At 34.6% G+C, this 13,431-nt stretch overlaps 1 protein-coding gene across 1 annotated transcript in view; it reads right to left on the bottom strand.

The window, feature by feature from the left end:
* Positions 1-1,131: 1,131 nt before the first annotated feature.
* Positions 1,132-13,431, bottom strand: part of LOC140747991 (uncharacterized) — a 167,213-nt gene continuing 154,913 nt past the window's right edge. The window contains exon 9 of the mRNA XM_073080669.1: positions 1,132-2,060. Within this exon, the coding sequence (XP_072936770.1) occupies positions 1,979-2,060 (82 nt within the window). The 3' untranslated portion in view covers positions 1,132-1,978. The remainder of the gene's footprint in view (positions 2,061-13,431) is intronic.

Raw genomic sequence — 13,431 nt, forward strand, 5'->3', positions numbered from 1 at the left:
GTCCAAAAGAGAGAGAGGTACCCGGAAAGGAATAAAAGCTTTTTGTTGGATCAAAGAACGTCGCTGCCAATGATCATTGGAAAAGTAGATATCTCTACAACAAAAGTTTACAAAACACCTTAGAAACCAACTTGCCAACTTGGCACAGATATACTGTGTTCTTTAAAATATTGTTTTGTATAATATAATAGCAGATATTTCTGTTATAGACCGTCATATGTTGCGTGGTGACAGGATAAATACACGAAAGAGTATTGAGAAGAAAGCTTTTGCTTCAAATATCGGCATAGCATTTTGACAGAAGGAAAGATTACTTTTTAAAATATTGGATAAAATATGGAAAAAATATAGGCAAACAGTCCTTAAAGAACGGATCTTGCTAGTAAGAGAACCCAGATCTGTTTACACCACTTACGCAGCTCTGATTCTGGTTTAACCAAAGGAATAGAGTGCGCCATCGTCGGCTATTTTGCCCATGCAATAATTCCTCAAGAGAATATTGTAACTATTGACTTTGGGGTAACTATCTATAATACCGATAAATATGGTGGGAGTTACCCAACTATTTCAAGAGCGACTATACATCATTTGCTTTTCCACCATAACGGTTGCACTTCTGGACCGGGGTCCTACGCTGCCATATCACATCCATACAACATGTGAAGTTGTCGAGAGAGCTGTAAATGATAACAACAGATTCATCTACATTATTGTGCCCGAAATTAATCCATTGACTTAATAAAAATAAAACTAGAGTCTCGATCAAAAATGACCAAATTTGAGGCAAAAACAGATTTTAGGGTATAATTATCAATTTTTTTGTACCTACTTCAAAGCTCTTTGTTTATATGTTAATGATCAGTAAAGTAGAATCATATTCTCTTACTTTTGCACCTTTTTTGCAATTATTAAAAAAATATTTCGAATATTTTTGCAGCCTTTGTAAGTAAATAGCATTTTTTTACTTTTTATCAATTATTGACAGCGAGGCGGAGGCATAAGATGACATCCAAAAAATTAAAAAAAAATCACAGTTTAATCTCTTAGTATGATACATATTTCCCGCACTATTAGAACTCCAACGTAAAAAGAAAAAAAAATCCCATACAACGTCGCTCCACCCTAATATACATACAGACAGAATACAAGAGCGTTAAATGGCTGTTAAAAGACATGTGAATGAGTTCTACGACCTTTAATCTCTTACCTGAGGGCTTGACAATATTGCGGGTGGGAGTTATTTATGCTTCATATTATTGGAACGTGGCTTCAGAAAGGATATGACAAATAATTTAAATAAGACACGTTACTAAAATTACCATTTGGTATTCACGTAAAAGGAAAATAACCAGGCCATAATCTTATCAATTAAACCCCAATCTAAATATACTTAACGTAACGATTGATGATATGATGCATTTTGATATCATATTTCGACATTTATTATTTAATCGTTACCCATTTCAACATACAATTCTTGAATACTTTTAAACAAAATATTTTTCATAGAAATGCTTAAAATAAGACCAAGTAAAGTCTTTGCACCGCTTGAAAGAGCTCTTCGGGGTCCTTAACACTTTTCTATGAACGAAGAATTCTGAATATGTTCTCTTCAAAGCATTCAAAATTCGTCAAACTACTTCTTCAACTTAGAAAATTACAAAAATGAGCGTAAACTTACTCGTAGACTTTGAGCATTAAGGTCCATATTTGAAAGATTTAAAAAATGTATAAGTTAAGTAGATTTTGGAAGTTGTAGGAGAAGTAGAAGATTTGGAAGTTGACTAGCATCTTGTATGCGACGATGTAAGTCCAGATGCTTTAAAATCCAATAGATGATGAAAGTCCAGGGCTTGAAATTTCTGAGCATCCAAGAATTTTTTCATACAAAAAGCTTGTAAACGTTGAAGTTGAGGCCAGTAGTCTAGTTGAGCATGATGTTTCCAAATATATCCAGTGTGCAATCTCCCCCAGGCGACTAGACAGCGTTGCCAGCGCTGTGGACGCCGTTCACACTCAGCGGGATGGTGTTGAATTCATCCTCCAGGTCCTCGGTTTTCCTGTGGAAAAAAGATGCGGTTTAAATCCAAATTATTAAGACATCGCTAAATATAATAGACGAAACATAACTATGTTCCTCAATAAATTCTGGGATAGTTCATTCATAATACAATTATGTTAACTACTATGTATAGACACGATAAACAAGTAAATCCCAATTATCATTATTTTATTTATCAATCTAAATATGAAAAACATAAACTACAATCAAAGTACTTAAATCAGTTTAGTATAAGGGTATTATTTATTACTTTTATGAATACTCTTCATTTGAATAGGTAAAATTACACAGAAATAAAAATTAACAAACAAAACAATTTGCAAAAAATTCGTCCATTAACTTCCATTCGTCCATCATTCGGAGAAATAAAAATAAAGTCCCAAATAGAAAAATCTGATAAGTTATAACGACATCAAAGGCAAATCACATTAATGGGATCCGGAATAATCTTGCCAAAACAGGCCGTGACGTCACAGCGCGGGCGTCTTTCATCAACAAATTTATGAAATAACGAGATCCCTCAAATTATAATTTGCGGTAATGAAATGAAGACGCTTTGAATTTAATCTGCTTAGAGAATCCTTTCGAACCCGAGACGTAATTAACTAAACCAGGGCTGGCGACGCCACCTGTGGTTTTCATAATGGTACGGCGCAAGTGGGGAGATTGATTAAAAACTTAAATAGTTGGTCTTAACGTACTCGCTTCATTAAGCGGTTAGAGCTTAATTAAGGACAGTGTTCAAGCTGTTGCAGGTGAACAATACTGTTCAAATAGATGACTACGATATGCAGCAGATGCACAAGATTAATAAATAGCATATAATTTGTGATTCTTGATATTATAGAACCTTGAATGCGTCAGGTGGACCTACCGAGTAGTGGTCGCTGCCGCACAATTGCCATAATCGATTTCAGATTTAATAAAAAATTAGAGTTAAGCCCTGCATGCGACACTTGCAGTCGTTAGAACACAGCAGCAGAGTTCGGTGGTGGGGTTTCACAGTGAAATAATAAAGTTGTTAACTTTTGAAAGGACTCAAACGTTACAGGACAATGTCCCGAGGACTCGAGGACACTCTTTCATCATGTGATTCTCACTTAAAATCAGATGAACTGCGTTTTCTACTTTTGTTAAGGATATATACAATTCCAGATCTTTGAATTGGCTCATCGGCAAACAAGTTCAAACAGCGCAGTCATCGTGCATCCACTTAATGTCTGAACGCTCGCTACGTCTATATAAAAAGCGATAGAAATCTCGGATATTTGAAAGCCCCGCAGAATATTCCAAAACAGCGATATAAGTAGGTCAAAGGTGTGCCAATATTAGCTGCAAACAAGACGTGAACGCTCAATCTAACGCGATATGCACAGAACACACAAGTTTGATTGCCGATGGAACGAGTGTTTCATATTGTTCTATATTTAGTAGTGATTCTTATAAGCATGAAGAAGCAAAGGAGCATGCAGTCCGTAAGGTAGGGTAAGGTAAGGTCATTGATCCACTGCTTTTGAAACTGGGGATCTAACTGAAGCTAATCAGTCAAGCATTGCCATTCCTGAGGACTAAGAAGGCCGCCTGTTGTATGATTCAGCCGGCATTAACATTTTTTTACGTTGCAGTGTAGTAAAGCAGCCGCTTCACTCAAAAAAGAAGGTTTAGGAGTGGTACTTCTTCCATCAAACATATTGGCCCTACCACCCAAAGAACTAAAGCCAAGTATCTAAATACAACTAAGTTCTCCTGCCTGATCAGGAATCGAATCTGGAACTCGAACATACTATAATGGTGCTTATAATTTAAAATTCACGTCATAATTATTTAAGTCACTATTTTACAAATAATAATTTCACGTAAACTGAAATTACATTCGGACCACTATTCACCAAATAATTCGTTTAATGTTCACAATTATATTAAATTATTACTTTAATTTCACTGCAATTATTCGGTCGCTTTTTCAATTCCATTGTTTTAAATTCGGTCATTATATTCAGTTCCACAATGTTGAATGAAACTTTTCTCCGAGTTATGGAAAGGCCCATGTACAGTAGTTGGACATGATTCCCAACGATGGGCTCTTAAAAGGGTTACAGCAAGGGACTATTTCTATATAAGGACGAATTGGTCAGCCCTACGAGTTTCAAAACTAAGACTAATCTTAAATCTTTGCAAGACGGACCGGACTAAGCAACAACTTGGATATTCTGAATTAAGTTAAAGGCCACCGTTGCTTATCAACATCCGACTTACAGAAACTTTAACTTTACAACTACAAAGATATCCTTCAACCTTATCTCTTCTGTACCTTATTCAATAATCTTTATAAAAAAAATTAATACGGATTTAGATTTCAAGATAACTGTAATTTTAAAGTTTAAATTATTATAATATTTGATTGCTTTTTCAATTACCTATTTCTTTTTTGAATTTATTTTAATAACTAGTGTCCGAGGGAAAGCTTCGGTTATAACCATTGGAAAAAAATAACTTCGGCTAAACCTAGAAGATTTCTAGAAAACCCCAAAATTTAAATAACTGTTACTAACAATGAAACGAACTTAGCGGAAATCGACCTTCGATCGGTCAATACCTTTCGGACGGTTTCCTCACGATGTTTCCTTCAACGTTTAAGCAAGTGTGTGGGAGAATGCTTCATTTCATATATATAAATATTCCGTTTTTAAAATCACATGATATTAATTTCGAACTACCGCTCCGTATTAACAATTGGCTACCTGTATCATGGTATAAAAAAGGGGCGCGCAACTGTCAACAGATCAGAAGTTGTCCAATAGTGGGCACGGCACGGTGGTGCTCTGAACTGTTTGGTGTTTTGCTTGGGTGTTATTGTTACTATGGTGGCATTAACGCTTATTCATTTAATTATTTTAACTATATTTTTATAAATATTGGTTAAATTAGTTGAATCGAAATACCATTGTAGATCTACCTACCGGCGCGCCCACATCAGAATCGGGATAGGATACGCCCTTTTATTACGTAATAGTTTTAAAGTAACGGTAACAGAAGATAATCAACCGCGTGTATAGGAAGTGTTCAACGGAAGAATTTATGGTGGCTGTACTCCTGACGACAGTTTGGGACGCGCAATGGAGGCGATATTGACAAGGCCTTCGACATTGGAGGAGCTGTGTGTGAAACACATGATGAAACCGGTTGCGTGAGTAACGTGTACGGTTTGTCTAAATATTGTAATAATTTTATGTGCATTATTTTAGCAAGCGTGTGAAAACAACCGCAAGCTTGGGTACCGCAAGCTTGGGTATGAAAATTGAGGAGGTGGAAGGTGGTTAGCATCGTCCATGTTAACCGTTTACGTAATTAAGACTCATTGGCGCCGAGACTCATTGGCGAACAATTGGCGCTCCGGTATGATCAAACCAATGGTTTTTATATTTTTGATTTTGCTGTTTGAAAGTTGTTAAAGATTATAAGAATCATTAATATGAAAATATTTGGTTATGCGCGAAAAATTTAACAATCACACTCGTAGGTACCGACATTTGTTTAGAAATGTTTTGGGTTTTTAAAATCTTCGAGTAATTTCAACTATGCTTTTCACAGTTTCGTTGCTTATATCAACTCTTTAAGAGTCGATGCTTGCTTATGCTAAATAAGTAAATGAATAACGATCATATTGTTTTAAATTATTGCGCTGCAAAAAAATATTTTACGATTGTGAATACAAGTTCTGATATCTACCCTTTTGTATGTACTTATTCGTTGTAATGCATTTAACATTCTTAATAAACTCCCAGTCTTAAAATAAAACTAGTCACAATGAAGATTATTATTGAAGTAAAAGGTTTGATAAATCAGGTAGCATACTTTTTGCCATCGCAATTCCATGGCCCGTGAATTTCGTAAGTTTTATTTCTAGTTTCACCTGGAACACCGTGATAGTGAGATATGTATTGTGCTCATTGAAAGGTGTACTCTCAACCAGCGCTTGTCATTTTTAGTAGGATGCTATCTAATAATATTTACCTAGCGCTTGTTCCCAGAATCTGTAACTAAAATGAAAGCTGCTTATTGGGGGTTTTGTAACAACACTTGACTTGTGATGGCCGTAGACGTGGACCAAAATTGAATGAAAATGTAACATTTAGATTCTGGTGGTTACAAGTTGCGAAGGATACATTAAGGTAAAGCTGAAGAAAAGGAGTTTGGTAACGTTCGCATCACCCCAAATGGTGTATTGGACTAGGCAAAAAAAAAGGTGAATTAAGTTATAACTTATTAATAAACATTTAGTCTTCTGTGTTTTTAACATTGTTTTGTGACATAATGTGTAACTATTACTTGCTATTCACTTTAAAAATTGCAGAAGTAAAGAGAATCGAAGCTTAGCTGACTGTAGAAAAAAAAAAACAGTTACTATAATGGTGCAAATCTGTAAGCATTTTGATCGGTCAAATGTGTTTAAAGGTTTAATTTAATAAAGACAATTCATTAGCCTCGCTCGGAGGCGATCAAGTATTTTTAATAATAACTTAAAGTTTGAACTTGTTTTACAGTAGTTTAAATTGTTATTGGATCTTATTTCTTATTTTGTGTCATAGTAAATAATACCTTTCGAGATGACGTACATCACGATCCTAGACTTTACGTGTGAAATTGTATTATGTTGGTACCTTTAGTGAATACTTTAACAGTGGTAAGTCAACTATACCATCATGTAATCTAGCTAACAATCTAAATGTTTTAATTATTCATTGACATAAGGAGTTTATTGTTATTTTATTTAGTTTTGTAACTGTGTAGATGACGACATTACGTCTAGATATACGGCTGTGGATATAACAAATTCAGAATATTCACGCACGCAATATTTATATTATACGAAACAATTCGGCGTGTTTTTCTCCTATTCATAATTTTGTCGTCGTTACACTCAAGCAGATAAAGGTTATAAAGGTGGTAGAAACTTTTATGGTCCGGCAATACCAATACCATACAGCAGTGTTAGGCTCTGCTGTGTTGAAGATATTGATGGGCCTCAGTAGCCACTTACCATCAGGTGGACTGCATGCTTGTCTGCTACTTCTAAAATTTGGTTTAAAGTTTTTGTGTGTGAGCGAATATTATGTATAAATCAATACGGGACGAAATAACGGTATTTGTAGGTATACTTATTATTCAAATGGTTAATTACAATAACTTTTGGAAGTTATTCACAATTTCTGGTGATAACAGATACTTAACGTATGTGTTATATTAAATTGAAGTAGGTAATTCTATTATTATCAGATATTGTATTGGAACTCGCGGTTCATACCAGAAAATATTCGTTATTATTTTGTGTTCATACTGTTTCGACCGCTGTTTGTTATTCTACTAATTAAAATGTATATCTTTGCAGATTTATAAGTCAAAGTCAGGTTCGGACGAGCAATTATATACCTACTGCAAGTTCTGATAAAATTCGAAAAATCGAATACTGCAAAAAGAAACAGAGACAAGAGTACATACACTACTGTCAAATTGGACTCTGCAATGTGTGATCATTATTGTGTGGTAAAGACTTTGTTTGCAGCAATGCCTATCGCACAAACGAAGGTAATTGTAAAATTCAAGGTAAAGGTAAAATGATATAAGGTAAATAATATAATGAAGGTAGGATGACTCCAATAACTTTTTACGTTTAATGACCTGGTTTTCGTTGTAATGTAACTGTGGACTTCAGAGTGTTATTTCGTTGGCATTTAACGTCATCACATGAACGGTGCGAACTATAGCTCATGTTATGGTAAGGCAATAGTATTTTAAATATTTTATTAAGAATAACGACCACGGAGTACTTGCTGCTCTGATATTTTCTTTACTGTATGTAAAGTTGACATTAAAACTGTTTTGAACGTGACAATTCACTTTATTATTATTTTCACACATTTGTGTTGTAGACATCAGGTTTTTCGGTTTGAAATTAACTTTTACTTTTTTATTTTTATGCTTGTTACAGCTTATTTGTTTACAGTTCGAAATAAGAAAAGCACTCGTGCATGGTTTTGAGCAGGTCTCGAATAGTTTCTTATAAAATTCTGTCATAGTCAAATGAGCTGACTTAAAAGGCATTAATGATTTTCAAGAAATCCTGTCTGAGATAGTCAGACACATTATAACAAATTCGGTAAAGGAAGACATCGTGAAGAACTACACATCGGGAAATATATTCTCAAGGGTATCTGGAGTCTACCCAGTGTACGTTTGGCGATGCAGAAGACTATGCCATAGATTTAAGCGAGCCAAACGAAAAGATCTGTAGATTTTACTCTCAAACCATGAACGAAACGCGGAGCTCTCTCGTTATATCGTATATAATTATTGACTATACATATAATGTAATGTGTTTTCAGACTACGAGAACATGTGCTATGGAAAGTAAACTATTTGAACATGTCAGATGACTGTGAACCCTGTGAAGCAATGACAGTATCGACAGTCAAAAATCTGGTAAAAACTTTGTGTTTCTCTTGAGTACCTGCGAACTTTGGAACGGTATGTGGATTGTAAGTTCAGTGTTATCGGGATTGTCTTGCATATCGATGATTGTCTGGCCAACAGTCATGTTCATGTTTGATAATAACCCGAGTGCCATGTGACTTGGCAATTCTTTTCAGGGAATAATCAATTATGTACGTACGTTATGTGACTTAACGAATGTTTTTGATGTCATGTGACTTGACATTAGCCATGTGATTTGGCAATTCTTTTCAGGAAATAATCAATTATGTACGTACGCTATGTGACTTAGCGAATTTATGATGTCATGTGACTTGACATCAGCCATGTGATTTGGCAATTCTTTTCAGATAATAATCAATTACGTACGTAAGCTATGTGACTTAGCGAATTTATGATGTCATGTGACTTGACATTAGCCATGTGATTTGGCAATTCTTGTCAGGAAATAATCAATTATTTACGTACGCTATGTGACTTAGCGAATTTATGATGTCATGTGACTTGACATCAGCCATGTGATTTGGCAATTCTTTTCAGATAATAATCAATTACGTACGTAAGCTATGTGACTTAGCGAATTTATGATGTCATGTGACTTGACATTAGCCAAGTGATTTGGCAATTCTTTTCAGATAATAATCAATTATGTACGTAAGCTATGTGACTTAGCGAATTTATGATGTCATGTGACTTGACATCAGCCATGTGATTTGGCAATTCTTTTCAGATAATAATCAATTATGTACGTAAGCTATGTGACTTAGCGAATTTATGATGTCATGTGACTTGACATCAGCCATGTGATTTGGCAGTTCTTTTCATGTGACACGACCATTTATTTACACTATTAGACACCGGTTATGGGGTTAACCAATTAAAGTTACGTGTTTTGTGTACCATGAGATTTGGCTTCTGTGGTTAAAATTGAGACTATATTATCCGCGAATCTAAAGTAGTTTATCCACTTCTTTAATATTATTGAATTTGATTTTTTTAAACTTTTGTTCGCGAGCCGTAACGGCTGCTCGTCAGAATGGCCGTGTGGGAGAATGCTTCATTTCATATATATAAATATTCCGTTTTTAAAATCACATGATATTAATTTCGAACTACCGCTCCGTATTAACAATTGGCTACCTGTATCATGGTATAAAAAAGGGGCGCGCAACTGTCAACAGATCAGAAGTTGTCCAATAGTGGGCACGGCACGGTGGTGCTCTGAACTGTTTGGTGTTTTGCTTGGGTGTTATTGTTACTATGGTGGCATTAACGCTTATTCATTTAATTATTTTAACTATATTTTTATAAATATTGGTTAAATTAGTTGAATCGAAATACCATTGTAGATCTACCTACCGGCGCGCCCACAAGTGATAATTAATTTCTAATACGCACATAATTTTGAAAAATCAGCCTGGGATTTGAACCTAGGACCCTTCGACCGAGGGGCAGTGTTTCTTAACCACTAGGCTATCACTGGTACTAATACCTACTAATGTATTATTTATAAAACTTTTTTATTTAAACAGTTAAATAGGTTCAGAAGTCGTCTAGTCTCAGAAGAGTAGTAGTATACATTTTACTTCAATATGTACCAACAGTACAATACAATACTACATAGTAACAAAATAAATACAACACAAAAAGTAAGCATAGGTATGCAACATATTGTTCCCGTGTACTAGAAAAAATATTTAGATAACTAGAAAATTACGTACTACAATTAGGAAAAAAACATAGTAATGTCTAGTACAAGACATGTACACAAACACCCAGACCCAGATGATCGAAATCCTCTGCACAATGAACCAATGTATTTTTTTTTTATTATATAGGAGTAGCAGACGAGCGTGCAGTCCACCTGGTGGTAAGTGGCTACTGCCGCCCATGGACATCTGTGATCAACCCCAGATAGAATTAGATATTTCTACCTGAGGTTGGCCACAGATGCGCCGCTACCCCTGAGGACTAAGCTGGAACGCCTCGGAAAAGTATGTCTCCCTTACCACACCCTTCAAAACGAAACACAGCAGCGCCTAACACTGCTGTTATAAGACAGAAATAGGTGTGGCGGTGGTGCCGCCGGAGTCAAACCACAAAGGGTTCTACCACCTTCATTACGTTAGAAAGGTTTGTCTATTAAGAAATAATGGCATTTTGGATTGCAACCTTTTTGAACCAATTAAATATAAAACTTTACTTACGACAAACAATTACTTTACTTTTAACGACCAACTAAAAGTTGTTTGTTGCTAAAAACATTATTTCGTCTAACTAGATATTATTATATGTCTCTGTACCTGATACTTCCAGATTCTTTTTGCTAACGAAAGTTTTGGTTTTCGGGATCATCTTTCCTGTCTCCCAATCACTAATGGATCCCCGATCTACAAGGCAATTAGTTGATACAAAGAAAAGTTGCGCAAAATGTATAAAGTTTTAAAGGTTAAAAAGTTTATTAAGGGACCAGAAAGTGATTGATGGATTAAAAGAATTGGCGAGTGTTTTGCAAAAAGCTAACGAGCGTGCAGTCCATCTTTTTTATGATATTCGGCCTGTAAGTACTGAATATATATGATACTAGCTGAACCGCAAACGTTGTGTTGCCATATAAATAAAAAAAATGTTAACGGTGAACAACCCTTATCACTTAGAGGTATGAAAAATAGATAGTAGACGATTCTCAGACCTACCGAATATACATATAAAATTTGGTGAAAATCGGTAAAGCCGCGTCGGAGGAGTACGGTAACTAACATTGTGACACGAGAATTTTATATATAAGATGAATACGTACTTGTTATGAACGGATGGGTGTGAATATTTATATGTTAGCACATATCATAATGTGACTAAGATGGTAAACGTTTACCAACTTAGTCCTCAGAAGTGAGAACACATATGATCGACTTCAATTAGAACCGTTGTTCTATATGGAGCTGTTTATTTAGAATAATTTAGATTGATCAACGTAGACTACATGGCCATTTGCTACTTCAATTTTATAAAAATACTCGCTAACCCGGCAAACGTTGTGTTGCCATATAAATAAAAAACTGTTAAGTGTGAACAACTTAGGGTTATGAAAAACAGATAATAGCCGATTCTCAGACCTACTGAATATGCATATAAAATTTGGTCAAAATCGGTAACCCGTTTCGGAGGAGTACGATAACTAACATTGTGACACGAGAATTTTATATATAAAAATATATATGCAGTTCGCCTAATACGTATGTATTAATCCGCTCTACAGGATTACAGTGCTACAGTAAAGTCGGTTACAGACAGAGCTATCTTCGAGGACGAAGCTATAACGCCGTACTTACATCGTTTCTGTATCATACATTTTTAGAACAGGACAGCATTAGATAGAAGTATATTTACAAAGAGTTCATCAAAGTATTCAAGTAAGTAATTCAAGAGCCATAAAATTGTTGAACGAGAAAATATATTTCATTTCATCTTCCATTTATTTTATGAAAAAATGTCGTTTGTAAAATCGGATGGCTTCGACAGTAGTCGCGGATTCACAAAAGCTTTATAGGATTTATATATTTGAAATATGTGAATCAAGTTTGACTTTATTTCGTTGCTATAAAATGCGATATCATTTTACTAACAGGTTTTATTTTTGACTTAAAGTCATACTGTATTTATTTTTAAAAAGGATTGTTATTATACAAGACTCATCTAAAGAAATTGACAAAGTAATTATGAGAAGGCTATTCTACCGACACTTAAATATCTACCTGAACGAAAATCGTATCTGGAACCCTTACAGCATTTGAATACCCCAGTGAAAAAGCCACAGATGCCAGAAAACAAAAATACTTCACCTCACTTTTAATCCTTCTTCTTTAAATCCAAAATTATACCTATCCTATAACAGCTATAATTATATCCTCAATGAATAATAATGTCAAAGATTATTCAGGCTTAGGAGATTATGTTAATTTAGCGTTGATAATTTACAGTATATTATAAAAATATGTAAATATACTTTATGAAATTTAATTGTAGCTTAAACTGTGACTAAACACACTTAAAGATATCCCGAAGTTGATTATTTTTTAGGTCATTTCTTTCAACGACTGAATTTTCTGCTTTAACATGCCTTTCAAGTTTATTTAACCTACTTCTTGCATAGATAAGTATAGATATTTCACCGCCTTGAAATTGAACGAAGCCATTCTGTCAGCCATTTATGGCCGTCATGATGTAATTTACGCGGAAAAATGCCGACATGCGCAGTTAAGTGGTGTAAAAACACCAAATCGTAGAAAAAGTGCGGAGAAATAACATTTCATTCGTAAATGATCTAAAACTACATTTTTTAATATTTTTCAAACCTGAAAATAAATGACAGTGACAATTCAAATTGTCAAAACTGGTTACATTTTCTTGTTAAGAGTGAGTAATCTTTACTAATCATTGACTTCTTGCAAAACATCACTCCTGAATATGCTTTGGAAATCAGTTAAGGTGTGTTCAAATTTCAGACGACGAAAGATAATAATAAGTATAACAAACCGGTATTGATAATGTGTAAAAGATGGCAATATCATTCACGCTTTTGTAATCTTCCCTACCGAAGGTAGGAATGAAAAATAGAAGTGTAAGGGTCGCAAACATTATTTAAAATACAAGTATGCCAATGTAAGTTGTAAACTAACATAAATCATCATTTCATTACAATATTGTATTTGCTGGAATGTTAATATAGTTGGCGTAAAACCAGCAACAAAAGTGAATTTGAATGCAACTTGTATTTGAATACAATTCAAAATGACCTACATTAAACAAAATCCCACAGATTCTCTAGAGAATCTAAAGATAAAGGCGAGACTAATCAAGTGTTAGAACATGTTCCGGCA

Source organism: Epargyreus clarus, unplaced genomic scaffold, assembly GCF_041222505.1.
Source record: "Epargyreus clarus isolate Ecla_fem2 unplaced genomic scaffold, WU_Ecla_fem_2.2 ptg000015l, whole genome shotgun sequence".
Classification (NCBI taxonomy): Eukaryota; Metazoa; Arthropoda; class Insecta; order Lepidoptera; family Hesperiidae; genus Epargyreus; species Epargyreus clarus.